Source organism: Macaca fascicularis, chromosome 3 (genome assembly GCF_037993035.2).
Source record: "Macaca fascicularis isolate 582-1 chromosome 3, T2T-MFA8v1.1".
Taxonomy (NCBI): Eukaryota; Metazoa; Chordata; class Mammalia; order Primates; family Cercopithecidae; genus Macaca; species Macaca fascicularis.
Genome location: NC_088377.1, coordinates 193,554,165 through 193,577,301, shown reverse-complemented (window position 1 = coordinate 193,577,301; position 23,137 = coordinate 193,554,165). Strand labels below are relative to the sequence as shown.

General features: G+C 37.9%; 1 protein-coding gene across 33 annotated transcripts in view; it reads left to right on the top strand.

The window, feature by feature from the left end:
• KMT2C (lysine methyltransferase 2C) overlaps positions 1-23,137 on the top strand; it is a 298,808-nt gene that overhangs the window by 114,439 nt on the left and 161,232 nt on the right. For all 33 annotated transcript variants that reach the window (XR_012433087.1, XR_012433088.1, XR_012433089.1 and 30 more), the window contains 2 exons: positions 3,125-3,273; positions 4,982-5,091. Coding sequence is in view for 25 of the 33 variants with exons in the window: in XM_074036399.1 (XP_073892500.1) it covers positions 3,125-3,273; positions 4,982-5,091 (259 nt within the window). In the remaining 8 variants the exon portion in view is untranslated. The remainder of the gene's footprint in view (positions 1-3,124; positions 3,274-4,981; positions 5,092-23,137) is intronic.

Sequence of the window (23,137 nt, the reverse complement as noted above, 5' to 3'; positions counted from 1 at the left end):
TCATGGAATTTATAAATGGAAAGAAGATATTAATAAAACAGATCAATGAAGTCCTTCTTTTGTTTCTCTAAATAAGCTTGTAATTGTAAGAATCTAACAATACAATAGCAAATCCAGAATTGGTTTTCATTGCTCATGTCTTTTGTGTCATTCATTCATTGATCCATTCAATCATTTAATTAATTTAATTTATATATATGTTTGTGTGCTTCAGAAAATGTTGCACTGTCCTATACATTCTTCCTTCCCTCTCCCTCCCCTGCCTTCCTTCCCAGAAGATGCTTTTTTCTTTTTTAAGGATTTTTTTTTTTTGTAATTATATATGTATGTCTGTATTCACGGGCACATTGTAATTACCTGAAGCTCTTGTCTAATATATTTTAAAATATTTTGTATAGTTGTGTTTAAAGACCATATTAATACGGAGACTTGGCTGTGCTGGTTAAGGGAGTAGAAGTTTCTGTAGTTGATGAGAATGTGTAAAAATTAATTTAGCTTGCAAAGCTAACAGACTCTGCCTCTTGAGGGTGATGATGTAATCACTCAAGTGCTTATCTGGCTTATATCCAAATTTAAGTACTAAATCATTGTTGTGTTGTACTTACTTGATCGGCTCCTTGTTTTGAACTGCTGCCAGTGCCTTGAAGACCTGAAGTAGGAAATGAAACAAAAAAAGAGGGAGGATCTTTTAAAAGAATTTAAGGTGCAACAGTTTAAGGAAGCTTAGAAGTACTATATTTGGAGAGTTGTGATGCTTTGGAGGCTATAGCCTTATCTTTAGTTATCAATAGAGTACACGCATCTTAATAAAACAATCAGAAGGCCAGCAAACTTATTAGTATTAGCAAACTTAACGGACTGAATCAGGCTGTATCTTATATCTCATGTTCTGCCTTAAATAATGGCAATTATATAAAATCCTGTCTTGAGAAATAGGTTTCATTTCCTTGTTTTAAAAGTGAAATTAATTTTTAGTGAAAAATTCTCATGAGCTCAGATAATAATATAAAAATAGCCTTTGTTAAATGAAAGTCTTTCTATATACTTAGTGCTTACCAACTTAATAAGTAATGATAACATGCCAGTTAATGAAGTACACTTAAAAATTTGGCATCATTTAAGGGTAGGCAATTAATTTAGCTTGGTAATTATTTCAAATATTTACAAAATGTATGTTACTAATGAAGTTTAAATAGCGAATTTAAAAAACAGTTTCACAAAGGAGATTTTGAAAATGTCTTTCCTCTCATTTTCACTATCTAAAAAATCAGGATTTTTTTTTTCAAACTCTTTGTTTTATAACTTAGAATTTTGTGGGGTATGCATTTCAGCTGATTCCTCTTGATATCTCTTTCTTTTTTTTTTTTTGAGACGGAGTCTTGCTCTGTCACCCAGGCTGGAGTGCAGTGGCCGGATCTCAGCTCACTGCAAGCTCCGCCTCCCGGGTTTACACCATTCTCCTGCCTCAGCCTCCCGAGTAGCTGGGACTACAGGCGCCCGCCACCTCGCCCGGCTAGTTTTTTGTATTTTTTTAGTAGAGACGGGGTTTCACCGTGTTAGCCAGGATGGTCTCGATCTCCTGACCTCGTGATCCGCCCCGATATCTTTTTCTAAGCTGAGCTGCTGTCATCCTTAGTGTTGACACTGATATCTTACTGATATGGTATATACATACAAACCAGTCTCAAAACTTAAAGGTTGAATTTGATTAAGCTGCTGGTTAGGACCTGATTCGTAATAAATTAGTCATTCTCTTGGTTTTTTTACACCCCTTTCCCTCATCAAATACTAGTGCAAAACAGTATGTTAAAACAACACTTAGTGATTATAGATGAACTGTTTTTTTTTTTCTCCAACTAAAATAACAATGATTTGTAATAGAGAATATATTTGTAGGAATAGAGATTATACTTATAGGAAAGAATTTGTTCTCATTTTACTGTGGGCATTTATTAAAATGAGAATTTAGAGTTAGCATAGCATGCTAAACCTTTTTTTAAAAAGTCTATGCATTTCTAATGCTGAACATAAAAACATTACTGGTTATTTTTATATGGTTTGATATTTAAATGTACTTATTGAAATATGTTAATACTTTTTTTCTTTCAATGATTCCAGGTATAAAAATGTTTAGTACCCTGGTCATTGTGCTGATTTTCTCTTAATAGGAATCATGATAAATATCCAGCATACAGAAGTGCAGTGAGTTATGATCTATATTCAATAGTGATTTAATCCAGAATTATGATCAGGTTAAATACTGTGGTATTAGGAGAAGATTTAAGTTTTAGTGGTAGTCATCTGATTACACATATTTAATATTAAGTACAATAGCCATTTTTATTTATTTAATGGTCTTAAATAATACCTAAAGTGTTAGAGCGTGAAAGCCTGAAATCTCCCATATGTTGTTTACTTTATTCAATGTTCTTTTTTTAGACTATAGTTTTTGCTGTTATACTATCTTCCTTATTCTACATACCTTTGGTAGCTATTTTCTTTTTTGCTTTTTACTTTCAATTTGTGATGTACAGTCTTGATTGAGTACTTGCAACGTCATGCCACAGACCAGCTGTTGAGATTTGTTGACGGGATCATAAGAAAGCTACAGCTGATACATTCCATTCCTCCTGCCTCTGTTTTCACACTCTGTAGTGGGTTTTCATTTTCCCTGGAAAATATCCTTTCTTTACATAGTTAACTGCCACCTCTGTTGTGGCAGTCCTCAGTCAAGATACAGCAAACTAAACATTTCTGATTTGATCAAGTTTGTTTTGTAAGCATTTAAGTAAAGCGAAAGGAAATACTCATGTGTTAAATACAATTCCTGACTAGGATATGAGAGTCGGTTTTAAAAACATTATATTATGGAATTGAAAAACAAATCTAATACTTCCCTATGGGTTTGGAGACTCTTTTGCTTAGTTGTTACTTATATAATATGGCAACCCAGTTTAATATTATACCATGGATAATACTAACAGATGAATTCTAAAAGTTGGTTTATGACAGTTAATGCCTGATAAATTAAAATTGATTTGGCAGTACATTGCATTTAAACAGTTAAAAATGAAACAATTTTCTGCTTGTTTTCACTTTCACAGCTATTTTATTTTATTTTCAGAGAACGATCTCCTCAGCAGAATATAGTATCTTGTGTAAGTGTAAGCACCCAGACAGCTTCAGATGATCAGGCTGGTAAACTGTGGGATGAACTCAGTCTGGTTGGGCTTCCAGATGCCATTGATGTCCAAGCCTTATTTGATTCTACAGGTATGGGCATGTTTTCAATAATAACTGCCTCTTAATTCTGGAAGCATTTTAATTTTAATGCATTATTAATGTCCTCAATAATAAATACCTTTCATCTAGAAATAATTAGAATCATACTATAAGAAATAATTATTAAATATGCCTGGTTAGGTAAAATAAATTGTCTAATAAGGTTTATCTAATTTGTTTAAAATCTGTACAGTATCACCACCAGACTGGATGCTTTTTAAAATACTTGTATTCTTGTGTAGATAGCAGTGCCATGGAGATCTGACAATTGAGGAAAAGGAATATTTTAAAGGGGAAAATTTTAAAGTGAGAACTTGGGGAATGTGGCATTCTGAGTCTGTTTTATTTGGGCATGAATGAAAATAGGTCTTAGCCAGGTAGATTATCTTATTATATCAGTATTATAACTCAGCACTCATGATATGGTGCTACTGGAATTTAAAGTGCATCTCATTTTATAGTTGAACTGCAGATTGACTGATAGTGGTTCAAGTGTTATGTGGTGGATAATTTAAAGGCTCAAGCGTTAATAATCATTGATATGTGCTCTCACTGTGGGATGAGGGAAGTAGAGGTGTATGTGCAGTTTATTTTCTATACATATCCTTTGTATATCACCGTAACAGAGTACTAAATAATATTTTGTTTGTTTTAAAGATACCAGAAACATACCAAATACATATATAATATTTAAATAAAATGACTAAAAACTAATTTTGTTTGTTGAAGAAATAATCACTAATTCAGTGATTCTTCAGATGAGCATCATAATAACCAGACGGCTTGTTAAAACACAGATTGCTGGCAGGGAACGGTGGCTCACAGCTGTAATCCCAGCACTTTGGCAGGCTGAGGAAGGTGGATTGCTTGAACTCAGGAGTTCAAGACCAGCCTGGGCAACATCGTGAAACCCTCTCTCTACAAAAAATGAAAAAATTCGTTGGATCTGGAGGCATGTGCCTGTAGTCCTGGCTATTTGGCAAGGCTGAGGCAGGAGGATTGCTTGAACCCTGGAGGTTGAGGCTGCAGTGAGCTGTGTTCACGCCACTGAACTTCAGCCTGGGTGACAAAGTGAGACCCTGTCTCAAAACCAAAACCAAAAAAAAAAAAAAAAAAGAACCAAACACAGATTGCTGGGCCTCACTGCAGGAGTTTTTGATTCAGTAGATTTCAGTTGTGAGCTGCACGTCTTCATTTTTTTGATTTTAATTTTGAGATGGAGTCTTGCTCTGTTGCACAGGCTGGAGTGCAGTGGCGTGATCTCAGCTCACTGCAACCTCTGTCCCCTGGGTTCAAGTGATTCTCGTGCCTCAGCTTCCTGAGTAGCTGGGATTACAGGCATGCGCCACCACGCCCAGCTAATTTGTAGAGACAGGGTTTTACCATGTTAGCCAGGCTGGTTTCAAGTTCCCCCGGCTCAAGAGATCCACCAGCTTTGGCCTCCCAAAGTGCTGAGATTACAGGAGCGAGCCACTGTGCCCAGACAGATTCTGTATTTCTAAGATGTTCTCAGGTTGATATTGATATTGGCACTCAGTGGTTGGTCCACATTTTTAGGAGGGCCACTTTACTGGTATCACAAATATAGGATGCCATTGTATATTTACATATTAGAGTTGATTTTGAAGTTTTATGTCTTTATTAGCTTTAATATTTTTAATGTTTGCTCATTTGCTCCTTTTTGTTTTTCCCATTTTAGGCACTTGTTGGGCTCATCACCGTTGTGTGGAGTGGTCACTAGGAGTATGCCAGATGGAAGAACCATTGTCAGTGAACGTGGACAAAGCTGTTGTCTCAGGGAGCACAGAAGTAAGTAGCCAAAGCAAATACTTAAATCATAGTTTTATAACATTCACTTTAATCAGAAGTTCACTTGAAAGAATTATTAAATGATTGCTGTAGTGTAAAAGCTCCCAAAATAGGAAATTATTAATTTTTATTAAGAGTAATTTTAGGCTGGGTACGGTGGCTCACACCTGTAATCCTAGCACTTTGGGAGGCTGAAGCGGGTGGATCACTTGAGGTCAGGAGTTCAAGACGAGCCTGGCCAACATGGTAAAACCCCTTCTCTACCAAGAATACAAAAATTAGCTGGGCATGGTAGCAGTCGCCTGTAATCCCAGCTACTTGGGATGCTGAGGCAGGAGAATTGCTTGAACCTGGGAGGGGGAGGTTGCAGGTAGCCAAGATCGCACCATTGCACTCCAGCCTGGGTGACAGAGCGAGATGCTGTTTTAAAAAAAAAAAAAAGTTATTTCATGCAAAAATTAGCTGAGCATGCTGGTGCACATGTGTAGTCCCAGCAACTTGGGGTGCTGAGGTGGGAGGATTGCTTGAGTCCAGTAGATTGAGGTTGCAGTGAGCCATGATTGCACCACTGCACTCCAGCCTGGGTGCTGGAGTGAGACCCTGCCTTAAAAAAAAAAAAATTAATTTGTGTAAGCCATTGGAGTGTAGTTTGTTATTCAGTGAACTTGAATCTTTTAAAATAAGTAGTTTACATTTAAATTAGAAATGAAAATTTTAGAAATGAAAAATTTGAACTATGCTTATAATTCATGTGGTTACTTTTTAAGACAAAACTATTTGATAATAATTTAAAATGAGAGAAAATATTTGAAAAGATTTGAAGGTCAGTAGTCCATAATGTGGACTACCTTTGTTTGATGTTTTAAAAAGTGATTAAAGATTTTTTTTAGTCCGGTTGGCAGTTCAGTTTATCTTCATTGCATTGTATCAAATATGTGCATAGTGTTCCATTTTTCAGAGCTTTTCCTGTGATTTTCATGTAATTTTGAAACTATATATATTTTGAAACAAATACAAATTCAATAGCTACCTCCCATTTATAAAGACAGCAAACTCTATGAAGTAATATTGCTTTGCTGTCTACAAATTTCTTTTTCTTTTTTCTTAAAATGTAGAGATGGGGTCTCACCATGTTGCCCAGGCTGGTCTCAAACTCCTGGGCCCAAGGGATCCTCTCTTCTCTCCTTGGCCTCCTAAAGTGTTAGGATTTTAGATGTGAGCCGCTGTGCTTGGCCTTCCCTTTTTTTTTTTTTTTTTTTGAGAGGAGTTTTGTTCTATTGCCCAGGCTGGAATACAGTAGCATGATCTCAGCTCACTGCAACCTCTGCTTCCCTGGTTCAAGCGATTCTGCTACCTCAGCCTCCTGAGTGGATGGGATTATAGGCTTGTGCCACCAACCTGGCTAATTTTTGTATATTTAGTAGAAATGGGGTTTCACCACGTTGGCCAGGCTGATCTTGAACTCCTGACCTCAGGTGATCTGCCCACCTCGGCCTCCTGACGTGCTGGGATTACAGGTATAAGCCACTGCGCCCGGCACTTTTGGTTTTTAACAGTTTTTTTGGGAGAAGTGAGACAGCCCTTCCAGTGAAACATTAAAACTGGAAATTTTGACCTTAGAAACTATATGGGCTTTAATAGATAGAACATAGGCAAAGCTTTCAAAAGTATAGTTGAGACAAGGACTTAACATTCAAGTAATAGTTCAATCATTAGAACATTAGCTTTCCTCGGATTATCAAAACGACCTGATTTACATAGATGAGTAACCATCACCTCAAGAGTAGTGAAGTCAGAGTGCTTGTTTTGGAAATTTTACATTAAAGTGTATATGTCATCAAATTTTGAACAGTTTAATGCGTAATAGTATTTTCCCCAGCCTGAGCATTCTTAGAGGCTGGATTAAGACAATGATATTACAGTGAAAACCATCTCTTTTATGAATTACTTCACAAAAGTAATTTTTATTTTGGGCTATTTTGTGACAGTGAAAAGTATTACAGGGAAGGTAACAAAGGCTAAATGAGCTTTTTGGTGGTGGATTGGAAATAGAGGAATCAATATAAACTCATAGTATTTGATACTTAGTACAGAAATGTAGGTGTAGGTAGTTGGCTGAGTTTGTATGTATACACACATTTCCTACCTCTGTTTGCTGGGAAGGTAGTTAAAAGAAAACTTGCCTCACCCTGTCCCTTTTGGACAGAAGTTACCATTTTTGTTCTTCCTGATTAATAATTAAATTGTATTTAGAGATGAAGACTGTATCCTACCACTAGCAGAGGAATTACAAGGCCTTAGGAGACATTGCATCCCTTCTGACTTTGTTTAGGCATTGGTGTTTGGTGGGCCTAAGCAAGTTAAATGCAGATTGAGTACTTGGAGTAGGTAGACCGTGTGGGGATTAGAAGGGACCTAGTGTTAACTCTGTCAAACCTTTACTTCTCCGCTAGATTCAATCACTCAAAACTCACAGGAGGGTCAGTTTTGTATTGCCATTTGTACTGTTTTTTGTTTGTTTTGTCCTTCAATTCCCCTCCCCTCCCCTCCCCTCCCCTCCCCTCCCCTCCCATCTCCTCTCCCCTCCCACCCTCTCTCCCTCCCTCCCTCCCTCTCTCCCTCTTCTTTCCTTCCCCTTCCTCCCTTCCTCCCTTCCTGCCTTCCTCCCTTCCTCTCCTCTCCTCTCCTTTTCTTCCCTCCCTCCCTCCCTCCCTCTTCTTTCCTTCCTTCCTTCCTCTTCTTTCCGCCCTTATTTCCAGGGTCTCACCCTGTCGTCCAGGCTGGAGAGCAGTGGCGTGATCACAGCTCATTGGCAACCTTGGCCTCCCAGGCTCAAACGATCCTTCCCCCAGCCTCCCGAATAGCTGGGACCACAGGCATGCACCGCCTTGCCTAGCTAGTTTTTAAATTTTTTGCAGAGACTAGGTTCTGCTGTGTTGTCCAGGCTAGTCTCGATCTCCTGAGCTCAAGCAATCCTCCCACCTTATCCTCCGGAAGTGCTGGGATTGCAGGCGTGTGCCACCACGCCTGGCTTTTGTTCATTATTCTTCGTTATCAAATAGGCACAAGATGGACCCGTTAGTTAGAACTTTGTCTCAAGAAAGGAAGACTTGTCTCACTGGCAAAAATTCAAACATAAAACAACGCATTTGTTGACAAGGCTGTGGGGAAACGTACTCTCATTCTTTGCTGCTGCGGATGCAAATTGGTACACGTCTTTTGGAGGGAAATTTGGTGATACCTAACAAACTATGTATGCATTTACCTCTCAATTATTCTAGGAATCTATCCTGAATATGCCTCTAACAATACAAATTATGTGTTATTAAATGTTATTAATTATAGTATTATTTAATTTGTGAAATACTGGAAACAAACTAAATGCCCACACAGAGGAGAATGGTTGAATAAGCTGTTACATCCATACATCCATATAATGGAGTGCCATGCAGATAAATCAGAAACTAGAGATTGGTTACCTATAGGGAGTGGGAGGGAGAAGAAGGGAATGGAAATCTGTGTAGCATGGATGAAATGTGAGTGGCACTTCTCAGAATATATTTGTTAGTATAACTCTAATTCTTAGAACCATAGGATTATTTTACATGCTTCTATGCAGTTGCCATGAACTAGGATGTGGGGGACCAAATAAGCAATTACCACCAACCCAGATGCAGGAGAACCCAAAAAGGAATAGTAAAATTCACATAGAATTGGATAGGGAAGGAAAGAACTCACCTAAGTAACTGTAGAAAATGGTATCTTGAGACAAAAAGAAGTGTATAGTCATGGTCATGCTGTAGTGTTGAAATGAGATCAGAAGTATGAATATAAACTCATGGTTTTTAATATTTACACAGACATACAGAAATATAGATGTGTGCATATGTATGAGTTAATTTGAATATGTATATTTCCTGCTTCTATCCCCTGAGAGGGCATAGAAATGGCACACCACAGTAGCATTGAGAATGCCTAGTGCTTAGATCTTGGTCTCTAACCATTGTTCTTCAATGAAAGGAACCAGGGCTCCTTGAGAAGTAGTTCCTTACAGGACTGATGCAGAGAAAATATAAGGTAAGCCTAGATCATCTTGTGGTGCCAGAAAGTAACGAAGTGCTTAAAAAGATGGAAACCTGTTCAAAGCATGGCAGCCAACCTGAAGGAGCTCCTAAGAACTGGACCAATTTTAGCAACCACAAAAATAATGATAATATTGCATTTTCATCCATAGAATAAGTACACGAGTCCATACTGATGTAAATAAATATAGATTGTCCAGTCACGTCACTGCTGTACTTAACACTCTTTTTCAGTGACTTCCCAATTTATTCTGAGGAAAAAAAAAACAGATTCTTTACTAACCTGTAAGGCTCTACATGATCTTCACCACGCCTCACATGTACTTCTCAGACATCTTTCACTGTAACTGTTCATTTACTTCCTTAAGCCACACTGACCTCGTTGGTCTTACTCAAGTACGCAGACGCAGGTCCACCTCAGGGCCTTTCATAATGCATGAGTTGTCCCCTCATATCCTTTATGTATTTATTCAAGCGTGACTTTACAGTGAGGCCTTTGCTAGGCTTCCTGTCAAAGATTCCAAATGCCTTCTCTTCCCGTAATACCTGCTTTTTTGTTTTCTTTTTCGTACTTATCACCTCTGACAGAGTGTATATTCACTTAATAATCTTACTTATTGTTCATCTCCCTCTTGCTAGTATAGTAGTGCCATTTGGATAGGGGTTTTTTCTGTTTTGGTTATTCCTCAGTAAATATTTGTAGACTAATTGATAGCACTGAAGATCATTCATGGAATCATTCATAGGCAGCAAATAAGTTTGAAGTACCCAAAAGTGTTACTGGAGGTTATCAATGTGGCTAATTACATGAAAGTTTATATACTTAATCTCTAAATAGAGCAAATCTTTACAGTTCTACAGAAATGATTGGGAAGGAGGAGCCAAGGAAAATTTCTGCTATCACAAAAGTTTCCCTAGGGGCGATATAGCTATTGAACTTAGAAGACATTTATATTTTGCCAAAAGGTAGATGTTCTAAATTTGCTGACCTTGGCTAGGTGCGGTGGCTCCCACCTATAATTCCCACCTCCCATGTTGGCAGGCCAAGATGGGAGGATTTCTTGAGCCCAGGAGTTTGAGACCAGCCTGGGCAACATAGTGAGATTTCGTCTCTATTAAAATAAAAAATAAAAAATTAAATTTGCTGATCTTTCTTATGTTGACATGTAGCTGAGTATATTCTGATACCTAGCTCTATTTTCAAAGAAAACAAACACTTAACCTGCCCCTTCAAGATAAAGTTGACATTTCAACATTGAGAATGCAGTGACTTTTCAAAGAAACATGTCCTGGGGGGTTGAACATTTCGAAAACAGATGTTTTGAACTATTTATGTTGATATTTTATTGTCAGAAATAGTGAAGGTTGTAAAAACAAAACAAAAAACTCATGTTTGTCATCTTAAAAAACTTGAACATGGAATTTTCTGATTTGTTAAAAATATTCTAAAGAGCTCTGGTTTGTTTTAAGCCCACTTATTAAAAATTCAGTATTTTTATTAGGGTGAAATTTTGCTTCAATTTTGATAATTTTGGTTGAGATTCAAAAATGATTGTGGAAATCATGTACTACTTCTAATTAGATTATTTTACTTTTGGGGAGAACCTGTTTTTTAAACCTATGAGAGCCATGGAAACTAGATATTAAAATAAACCCAAGTTAGAATTAGGCTTTTTAATATAAGAAAATGGAAAGGAATGAGATACTATAAAGCTCAGATGAGGGGTTGCAGTACTTCGTAAATTTTTTGGTTGTGCACATCTTTTAGTAAGAAATGTTTGAGTATGCAGCTTTATTATACATTCTCAGTGGAATATGTATGTCTTCTGTTTTTTTTGGGAGACATGGTCTCCCTCTGTCTCCTAGGCTGGAGTGCGGTGGTGCAGTATCAGTTCACTGCAGCCTCTGCCTCCTGGGCCCAAGTGATCCTCCCACCACTCAGCCTCCCAAGTAGCTGAGATCATAGGCATGCACCACCACGCCTGGCTAATTTTTGTGTTTTTAGTAAAGACAGCGTTTTGCCATGTTGGCCAGGCTGGTCTTGAACTCCTGGCCTGAAGTGATCTGCCTGCCTTGGCCTCCCCAAGTGCTGGGATTATAGGCATGAGCCACCATACGCAGCCATGCGTATCTCCTTTATGTAACTTAACAACATTGGCAACGTTTGTTTGTGTGAGTTTTTTCTTCTGTCTCCATTTGTGTATGTGAGTCTTTTTCTATGGATTTTTCCCACCATGGCTGTAAGCACCATGAGCATGAGGAAAATAGCTGTTTTGCTTTATAATATTTTCTCTGGTGCCTAGCAAAGTACCTGGAACACAAGAGAGTCACTAATGGGATAAATACATGCATTAATGGGTTTTGTCAATGAAGGGCAAAATTTAGTGCATTAGCTTGAATGAGGAGGTAGGTCCTACTGGCCTCTATTGGGTAGACGTCAGGGCTGCCACTAAACATTCTACAATATACAGGACGGCCTCCCGCACCAAAAACTACACAGCTTAAAATGTCGATAGTGCTGAGGTTGAAAAATCCTGGTTTAACGATATTATTCCTATGTTAATATATTTAAAATAATTTCCTCAGTTGTTACATGACATTTTTATCATGCAATTTCGTTTTTTTCTGAAATATACCTCAGATTGTTTTTAGTTTTTCCAGGGGAAATTTTATTCATCTTTTACTAGAGAAAAGAATATGGCAAACAGTGAATCTGTGTTTCAGGAAGGCTAACGGTGTTTTTCTTTTAATTTCCCTTTTGAAGCTCTCGGGGTGTTACCAACATCTTGGAAATATGGATAATTTGAGTATTACTGAGGGAATAGTTTCATTCTACGTGCTACAAATGTTTAATCATTTTATTTATCTAAAGCTCATTTCTTGGCCAGGCGCAGTGGCTCATGCCTGTAATCCCAGCACTTTGGGAGGCTGAGGCGGGTGGATCACCTGAGGTCAGGAGTTCGACAGCAGCCTAGCCAACATGGCAAAACCCTGTCTCTACTAAAAAAATACAAAAATTAACCAGATGTGGTGGTACACACCTGTAATCCCAGCTACTTGGGAGGCTGAGGCAGGAGAATTGCTTGAACCCAGGAGGTGGCACTGCACTCCATCCTGGGCAACAAAGCAGGACTCCTTCTCTAAATCAATCAATCCATCCATCAATCAATCTCCTTTCTCTTGTATTCCCAGTACTGCCCCCCAAAAGGAAGTAGTCCATAAACCCCCAACATACATTTCTGTTTTCTTAACTAGTTCTGAATAAAATGTTCAGTGTTGGCTGGGCTCGTGGCTCATGCCTGTAATCCTAGCACTTTGGGAGGCTGAGGCGAGCGGATCACTTGAGGTCAGGAGTTTGAAACCAGCCTGGCCAATGTGGTGAAACCCTATCTCTACTAAAAATACAAAAACTAGCTTGCTGTGTTGGCATGCACCTGCAATCCCAGCTACTCGAGAGGCTGAGGCAGGAGAATCTCTTGAATCCTGGAGGCAGAGGTTGCAGTGAGCTGAGATCATTATATTGCACTCTGGCCTAAGACTCTGTCTCCAAAAAAAAAAAAAAAAAAAAAAAAAGTTTTACTCTTAAAATAAGACATATAAAAAGTACTTCTGTTGTCTCCCCTCTTAGAATTGGTAATCTCTTCCTTCTCCACACTCATCCCCTGCTGTAATTCTGTATTAAAATTTCATTGTATTTTGTGCCAGATGTCTTTGTGTAAAACCAACTTAGTTCTGTGAGAAGAGTTGTATGTTTTTAATATTTTTGTTCTTTTTGTAGACTGCAGAAACAAAAATAGCTTTCCTATAGTAAGGTGGCAATTTACATTAAGAATGTAGATAAGCAAATTTAAACTTTTAAATGTAATTTGTCTAAAAAAATGGAAGAACAGTATATAGTAAAAGTCTCTCCTCCAACCAATGGAAAGCACTTTTATGTAAGATCTTTTAAGTGACTGACTTGGATCTTTACGTAAGGTAATTTGCTATATCTATTTTATAAATAGTGTTATTTAATACTGTTTTATTTTCTGTAGAATCCTAGTGTTTTTCCATGTAAATTAAAAAAAAAATTCTTAAAGTATGTATCCCTTATTTTCCCCTATAGTTGTTTGTTTTTACTTCTGTTTTTAAGAGATAGCATCTCAGTTGTCTAAGCTGAGTGCAGTAATATGATCATGGCTTACTGCAACCTCGACTTCTTAGGCTCAAGCAGTCCTCCTGCCTCAGCCTCTGGAGTAGCTGGGACCACAAATGCATGCCACCACACCTGGCTAACTTTTCTTTTCTTTTTTATGTTTTTGAGACAGAGTCTCACACTGTCACCAGGCTGGAATGCAGTGGCGTGATCTTGGTTAACTGCAACCTCTGCCTCCTGGGTTCAAGTGATTCCGCTGCCTCAGCCTTCCAAGTAGCTGGGATTACAGGTGCCCGCCACCATGTTCAGCTAATTTTTTGTATTTTTTTAGTAGAGATGGGGTTTCAACATGTTGTCCAGGCTGGTCTCGAACTCCTGACCTTGTGATTTGCCCACTTTGGTCTCCCAAAGTGGTGGGATTACAGGCGTGAGCCACCACACTTGGCCAACTTTTCTTTCTTTCTTTTTTTTTTTTTAAAAGAGACAGGGTCTTGCTCTGTTGTCCAGGTTGCTCTCAATTCCTGGGCCTAAGCAATTCTCCCACCTGGGCCTGCCAAAGTGCTAGTATTATAGGCGTGAGCCACTGCGCCTAGCTCTTTATAGGTTTTTTCTTTGTTTTGAGATGGAGTTTCGCTCCGTCACCAGGCTGGAGTGCAGTGGCACGATATCGGCTCACTGCTACCTCCACCTCCCTGGTTCAAGTGACTCTCCTGCCTCAGACTCCTGGAAGTAGCTGGGACTACAGGCGTGTGCCACCACACCCAGCTAATTTTTGTAATTTTAGTAGAGATGGGGTTTCACCATGTTGGCCATGATGGTCTCAATCTCTTGACCTCATGATCCACCCACCTCGGCCTCCCAAAGTGCTGGCATTACAAGCGTGAGCCACTGTGCCTGGCCAGCCCTTTATAGTTTAAGAGGAAGGATAAACCTTAAGAGATCACAACCCTATATTTGTGTCAGGGGTCCACAAGACTGCCTCCATGTTTGGAGATTTGCTAGAAGGACTCATGGGATCAGCTTAGAGTTGTAATGGCTAAGATTTATTACTGTAACATAGTATGGATATATAGTAGAAAGATCTCAATGGAAAAAAACACTGACAGAGTCTGGAAAAATTCATGTACAGGCTTCCTTATGTGCTGTGCCTTCCATAAGGATCACACAGATTACCTTCTTTCCCCTTAATGAAAATACAGCAACATATGTGACTGCCGAAGAAACTCACAGTTTTTATCTAGGCTGGTCATGTAGGTATACTCTCTGCCTAGCATGTGTGAAATTTCCAGTCTCATAAAAAGAATAGGATAAGCCACATTATTTCCATAGTCTAGGTACAGTAAACCATGATTATCAGATAGGGAACCCTCCTGAAAATCAAGTTCTCAGAAGCCAGCCTAGGACCAACTGTGCAAACACACAGACCCTCCTTCACAGGATAATATAATAGTCTCAGATCTGCTTTGTTAATTTTTGTTTGCATAGAGTTTTATAATATAATTGGAAGGTGTCTCAAATGCTACATATTTCTGTCTAATGGGCTATAGTATGAGTGTTGTATAGTATATAACATTAAATTATTCTCCATTATAGGCAGGCTGTGGTAAGTGTTCTAATGTTTATACAAAAGAACTTTGTAGCTTTGAGCAGAGTGCAAAGAGAGTGTTAACGATACTTTTGACTGCAAGTAGTGGAAAAATTTTGTGTTTAACTCTGAAATAGGCTTTGCTTGATATTAATATTTCCATTCTAGCTTTCTCTTGACTAGTGTAAGCATGACGTATATTATTCCATCCTTTTATTTTAACCTGTTTGCATCTTTGTATTTAACTTGTGTTTCTTGAAGGCAATAATTTTATTTATCTGATAAAAACATATAAGAGACAATCACATTAAATGTACATGGTCTGAAAATCTCTGCTTTTTAATTGGGGGTATTTAGACCATGTACATTTAATATGACTGTCTTCTTATATGTTTTCTATTTGTCTACATCTGTTCCTTGCATCATTTTCCTTGCATCCCCCACCTGCCAAGATGGGGTCTTGCTTTGTCACCCAAGCTGGAGTGCAGTGGTGTCATCATACCTTACTGCAGCTTTGACCTCCTAGGCTCAAGTGATCTACCTCAGCCTCCCAGCAGCAGGGACCACAGTTGTGCACCACCACACCCAGCTACTTTATTTTTTTATATATGGGGTCTCACTGTGTTGCCCAGACTAGTCTCAAACTCCTGAGCTCAAGTGAGTCTCCTGCCTTGACCTCCCAAAGTGCTGGGATTACAGGTGTGAGCCGTTGCACTTGGCCTTCTTGCATTCTTTTACTTTTTTTTTTTTTTTTGAGATGGAGTCTTGCTCTGTTGCCAGGCTGGAGTGCAGTGGCGCTATCTTGGCTCGCTGCAATCTCTGCCTCCTGGATTCAAGAGATTCTCCTGCTTCAGTCTCTGGAGTAGCTGGGATTACAGGTGCACCCCACCACACCCAGCTAATTTTTGTATTTTTAGTAGAGGTGGGGTTTCACCATGTTGGCCAGGGTGGTTTTGATCTCCTGATCTCGTGATCTGCTTACCTCAGCCTCCCAGAGTGCTGGGATTACAAGCGTGAGCCACCACGCCCAGCCTCCATTATTTATTATGAGTCCAGTTTGCCTCTTTTTATTACTTTCACCTATTTTTTAAAATTATTTTTGTGGTTGCTTTAAGATTTGTAGTGTACATTTCCAGAGGTCTACCTTCAGGTAATATTGTACACTTCATCAATAATAAAACCATTCCTTCATTTACTTTCTTTTCTTCCCTCCTGCACTTTGTGCTATTGCTGCCTTGCATTTGACTTTTACATATGTTATAAACTCTAATTTTTTGCTGTTTATTAAATATATATCTGTTAGAGATTTAAATAATAAAAAATTTAAAAGATGTTTGCTCATATAGTTACCACTTTGGTGCTCTTTATTCTTTGTATTGATCCAGATTTTCATCTGACATCATTTTCTTTCTGGAGAATATCCTTTAAGATTTCTTGCAGAAATCTTAAAGGATCCTTTAAGAATAAGGATCTTAAGAATATCCTTTAAGATTCATCCTGTTGATGAATTATTTCATTATTTATGTTTCAGATGTGCCTTTATTTCATCTTCATTTTTGAAAGATATTTTTGCCAGGCATAGAATTCTAGTTGGCTTTTTTTCTTCTGGAACTTTAGAGATATGCTGCTGTCTTCTCACTTGCATTGTTTCTCATAAGAAATCTGATGTTGTTATTATCTTTGTTCTTCTATAGGTAACATGTCTTTTTGTATGGCTGCTATTAATAATGTTTCCCTGATTTTGAACAGTTTGATTATGTTATCCCTTGGTCTAATTTTCTTCATGTTTCTTGTGCTTGGGGTTTGCTGAGTTTCTTGGATCTGTGAGTTAATAGTTCTTGTTATGGCCAGAAAGTTTTCAGCAGTTATTTCTTCAAGTATTTTTTTCTCTTCCTCTTTTCTCTCCTTTGGGGACTCTAGTTACCTGTATATTAGGCCATTTGAAGCTGCCTGACTGCTCACTGATGCTTTTTAAAAATCATTTTTAAAGATTTTTTTTTCTTCTTGTACTTTAGCTGGTGTCTGTTCTTATATCTTCAAGTTTGCTAATCTTCTGCAATTTCTAATCTGCATTAGTTCATCCAATGTAATTTTCATCTCAAATGTTTTTGTCTTTGAAAGTTTGATTTTGGCTTTTCTTGTTTATCTCCCATGTCTCTATTTAACTTTTTGATTATATGGGATACACGTATAAAAACAGTTTTTTTTTTTTTTTTTTTTTTTTTTTGAGACGGAGTCTCGCTCTGTCGCCCAGGCTGGAGTGCAGTGGCCGGGTCTCAGCTCACTGCAAGCTCCGCCTCCCGGGTTCACGCCATTCTCCTGCCTCAGCCTCCGAAAAACAGTTTTAATGTCCTCCTCTGCTAATTTTAACATCTCTGTAAGTTCTGGGTCAGTTTTGATTAGTTTCAGTTTGCATCATGATTGTCTGCTTCTTTTTATGCCTGATAATCTTTATTTAGTTGTAAAATTTACCTTGGGTTCTGGTTGTTTTCTTTATTCTATAAATCTTCTTGAGCTTTGTTTTGAGATGTAGTTGAGTTACTTATAAACAGTTTCATTCTTTTCAGTTTTGTTTTTATGATTTATTAGGCAGATATGAAAGAGTGCTTAATCCAGGACTAATTATTCCTCACTACTGAGGCAAAACTTTCCTATGGACTCTGTTGAATGTTCCATGAATTAATAGTTTTCCCAGTTTGGCTAGTGGGAACAGACAATATTCTTGGCTTTGTATGAATATCAGGCCCTGTTCCCTCCCATTCTTTCTGATGGTTCTGTTTCTGGTCTCTGATAGTTTCCTCATATGTGTATGCTGATCAGTTCTCTGGTGAATGCTTGAGAGGGGACCTCCATAGACCTCTGGGATTCTTTTCTATGCAACTCTCTCCTCCCAGTGTTCTGTGCAGTTATTCCTTGCTGCTTTTTTCTCTACTGGCTCTTAACTTTCTCTCTCCAGCTCAGGAGTCAGCTGAGATTTGCCTCACTTGCCACTCTCTATGCCATGGCCTGGAAACTCTCTCATGGTTGTGTGCTGGGGCATATGTAGAGCTCACCTCTTTTGTTTCTCATTTCTCAAAGCTCCACAGTCCTTTGTTGTCTGATGTTCACATATCATATATATGTTCACATATATTCACATGTCTCTCATATATGTGTGTGTGTATATATATATTTTTTAATTTTAGTGGAGATGGGATTTCACCATGTTTGCCAGAGCTGGTCTCAAACTCCTGACCTCAAGTGATCCACCTGTCTTAGCCTCTCAAAGTGCTGGGATTACAGATGTGAGCCACCATGCCCTGCCATGTCTTTGTTTTTTATGGTTGTTTCAGGAGGAGCATAAATCTGGTAATCCGGTCTCTGTGACTCCATCTTGGCCAGAATTAGAAGTATTATGCAAGTAACTAAGAAGTTCGTTATTTCACAATAGAAAATTAGGAGTTAGGGTAATGGGTAGTTCAGTAACTTCACGATAACTTAATAGTTCTTATAGCTTTATACTAAGTCTCTATATTTGGTAGTGTAAGTATTATTTCCACCTCTTCCTATGGCAGAGATACTTGGTTTAGATTAGCCTTTCCACTGAAAATAATTTAGAAAAGCTGTATAAAATATTGTTTCAAATAAATATTTAAGAAATCTGAAAACTAGAAGAGTGGTGAGGACTTGAGGGAGTGAGAACTTAGAGGGTAAGGTTGTACAGAAGTTGGCCTGTCTTTAAATTTTCTTTTCCCCTTGAGTTAATTGCTTAGTTCATAAAAATCCAGCTGAGAGGTTGAAAAGCTGAGAAACTTCTGGCAGTCTGCATAGCTGAGAAGACAAAAAGGGAATTTAGGGGCCGTTAAATATTATAGAAGTTTATTTAGGACCCTGAAGGCTACAGAAGGGTGGATGGAGGTGTCAGCAAATGACAGCCTGTGGGTCACATTCAGTCCTCCAGCTATGGGACATGAGCTAAAAATGTTTTTTACCTTTTAAAATGTCTGAAAAAAATTTAAAAGGGAATAATAATTTCATGACATAGGAAATCATATGACATTCAAATATTAGTGTTTAAAACTAAAATTTTATGGGAACAAAACCACACCCATTTATTTGGGCATTATATATGACTTCTTTTGCACTGCAGTGTTAAAGTTGGTTGCTACAGAGAGCACATATATTTCAAATTGCTGCTCTGCGTGCTACAAATCACAATGACATAGTTACAGTTTGTTAGTATCTGTATGTGTGTGCGTGCCACGCATATTGCCCTGGCATCTTATTTATTTCTCTCATTACCAGTGCATACCTACCTATCATGTTAAAACAAGAAAAGGAGAAAAGTAGACTTGATATGTAACACTTTTGAGGCATAGTGGAATGTATACTGTTATCAACAAATTAGATAGCAAAGCATTGTATTTATTATGCCAGAAGACTATGGCTGTGCTAAAAGAATACAATATATATCAACATTACCAGACTGGGCACTTCTCACATTATTCCCAACCAACAGGAATAAAACTAAAAGGTCAGAAAAAAAACAGTAAATTAAAGCAAAATTTTATCACAGCAGAATTTTTTCTCAAAAACAAAAAATGGAAATTAGGCTATAATTAAAGTAAGTTTTTCAATGGCTTATTTGTTAGCCAAGCAAGGAAAACCATTACCAACAGTAGTTAATTAAATTATGTTTTATTATGGTAACCAAAGATATGTTCATAGGAAATAAACTTTAAAAAAGACTATTAGCCTTTCAGCGAGAGTAACTGCTCTATAAGTTAAGGACGTTGGGAGTAATATCAAGTCATTTTAGAAAGGAGGGTGAATGATTTTTCATGGTTTTCTTAGGCTTTTGATGGATGAATAGGTGTTAGCAGTACTATTCAGTTGTTACATATTCCAGAAGTCACTGAGTTTGAAATGATTGAATAATTAGTATTTATGCATAGTCTATGTGAAACAACTACAAGAGAAAATATTTTCAGAAAAGTTGAGCAAACACTAATTTAGTGCAACCTGAAGTGGAATCTGCTAAGATGTGTTACAGTTGATAGTGGCAAAAATAAGTGTGGAGCAGAAAGACTTTAGTTGGACAAATTTATAAAGCTTGTTAAATGTCAGGTGTTTAAAGCCTGATTATTTATTGTATTATTTATTAGCAGGTACTTTGCAGAAAATATTTAAATCTGTCATGTTTTAGTGAGCTATTATATAATAGTGTCAGCGGTGATTTTGACTTGCGTTTATGGACTTCATCATCAAATCCTATGAATTTTTGTTATATATAGAGGCAGAATATACTGAATTACCTTTCTACATAGCAGTTTAATGACTTGGCAGTGGTAAAGTTTTATTGCAGTTTTTTTTGTATTGAGGAATGAGATTGAAATTTTTCTGAATAAGATTACCCTCAACTATTAAGTCAAATACTTAATAGCTTTGAAAGTTGACTTTTCCTATAGATTTCATAATATTTTGTAACAAATTCAACCTAAAATTACAAGGCAGAACAGTGATTATAAGTCTTAAACTGTGGTAAGGTCACTTCTACAACTATTGTTTCGATCACAAGTGATGGCAGGTTACTTTACACAGTTTATATGCTGTCAGAAGTTAAAATAAAAATCACCATCTCTATTCCCGTATAAATTTGCTACAGAGTTATTTTCCAAGCTCAGACTGCAGTTCCTGTAGCAGGTTTTGGACCTCAAGAGAAGTATAAAAGAATTTCCGCCGGGCACGGTGGCTCATGCCTGTAATCCCGGCACTTTGGGAGGCCGAGGTGGGCGGATCACGAGGTCAGGAGATCGAGACCATCCTGGCTAACACGGTGAAACCCCGTCTCTACTAAAAATACAAAAAGTTAGCCGGGCGTGGTGGTGCACGCCTGTAGTCCCAGCCACTTGGAGGCTGAGGCAGGAGAATGGCGTGAACCTGGGAGGCGGAGCTTGTAGTGAGCCGAGATCACGCCACTGCACTCCAGCCTGGCTGACAAAGTGAGACTGCGTCTCAAAAAAAAAAAAAAAAAAAAAAAAAGAATTTCCATATTTCAAAATACATTTAACTCTCTGAATCAGGAGCTTCAATCTGTCCTTTAATTGGAAGTGATTATTCTGCAATATAATGACATGCTAAAAGACAAAGGTGAAGAGAAGACTCTAATAAAATTTTATAATTAACTTTCAAAGATGAATATGCTCAATTAAAATTACATGCTTGTGGATTTCTATCAGACCTCTATGTTAAAAAGATTTTTCAAATGTGGATATAGGAAATCTCATTGTAGGCTGGGCATGGTGGCTCACACCTGTGATCCTAACACTTTGGGAGGCTAAGGCAGGTCGATCACTTGAGGCCAGAAGTTTGAGACCAGCCTGGCCGACATGGCAAAACCCTGTCTCTACTAAAAAATACAAAAATTAGCCAGGTATAGTGGCTCATGCCTGTGATCCCAGCTACTCTGGAGTGTGAGACAAGAGAATAGCTTGAACCTGGGAGGCAGAAGTTGCAGTGAGCTGAGATTACACCGCTGCACTCCAGCCTGGATCACACAGCAAGACTGTCTCAAGAAAAAGAAAATCTCATTGTAGATCAGAATGTACAAATGAACACTTATATCAATTTCAATGATAAGGAAAATAGCTTTGAATCCTAATTAAATGAAATGTTATTTCCCCTTCCAAATTCTATTATTTTCATTAGTAGACCTATATTACAAACAATTGTATTCAATCATCATATTCTGAATAATTATCAGTAAGTTTGTGGAAATTTATTTGCTCTCATCAGATATATACAGATACGCTCTCAAGATATCCCCGGTTTTGCCCCTTGTTACACAAAACCGACAGTATTTGCTATCTGGCTTTTTGGAAAAAGTTTGCTGATCCCTAGGCCTGCACCTTGGAAATGCGGGAAGGTGGTGGAAAAAAATCTGCTTTTACAAAGACTCAACTTTGAATAATCATGAGCTTCAAAGCAGCTCATATGCATATTAAATTAATGTGATCTTTTCTAGCCCAAGGACCCATGTGGAGGAAAAAAAAAATCTCTGGTAACTGGCATCATCTAGTGTTTCAAAATATCTCTACAGGTATTTCAGAAACAAAATTTAGCAATAAGTCAGAAATTATCAGGCATACTAGAAGATAAGATCAAGTCATGAAAATCAAGAGAAAGAACAAATGGTAGGAAAATGTCTTTCAATTCCTTTTGGCCCTTCGTATTTCCACCTAAACTCATAAGCTTTTAAAAAGATAACATAGGAGAATATTTTTGTAAAAGAATTCTTGAGATACAGCACTGAATGTAAAGGAGAATATTGGAGCATTCAACTACATTCAAGAAATAACTTCCGTTTATTAAAACATACTGTAAGAATGAAAGCACAAGCCTTAGAAAGGAAGATAATGGTAACACATAATGGCCAAAAAGAGGAATTGGTTCTAGAATAAGCAACTACAAATGGATAAGAAAAAGACAACTTGGCCTGCTGCGGTGGCTGACGCCTGTAATCCTGGCAGTTTGGGAGGCTGAGGCTGGTGGATCACGAGGTCAGGAGATCAAGACCATCCTGGCTAACATGGTGAAACCCCCCGTCTCTACTAAAAATACAAAAAATTTAGCCAGGTGTGGTGGTGGGCGCCTGTAGTCCCAGCTACACTGGAGACTGAGGCAGGAGAATGGTGAGAATCTGGGAGGCAGAGCTTGCAGTGAGCTGAGATCACGCCACTACACTCCAACCTGGGCGACAGAGTGAGACTCCGGTGCAAAAAATAAAAAGAGACAACTGTATAGAGAAATGAGCAGAGCACCCAACGAGGCAATTTATAGAACAGACAATCCAAATGTCCAGTAAACGCATGACAAAGTACACAATCTCATTAGTAATCATGAATTGCAAATTTGAAACTGCAGTGAGATAGTATTGGATACCTATCAGATAAGCACAAATTGAGTCTAAATGTAGTCCATGTTGGCCTGGATTTGGATAAATGTTAACTCTTTTACTCAACTGATGAGAGAGTGAAAATGTGAACAAACACTTGGGAAAACAGTTCCATTCCTATTTATATGCCTTAATAACCCAGTGTTCTCAAACTTTTTGGTCTCAGGACACCTGTATACTCCTCTTATTTTGAAATATTAATGTCTGACTTAATATAAGACAGCTGAAATATCTCATCTGTTTCTGCATTCAGTATGTTTTGATATGTTGGTTTGGGTAACATATATGAAGACAAACTAGCCTCAGAAAGA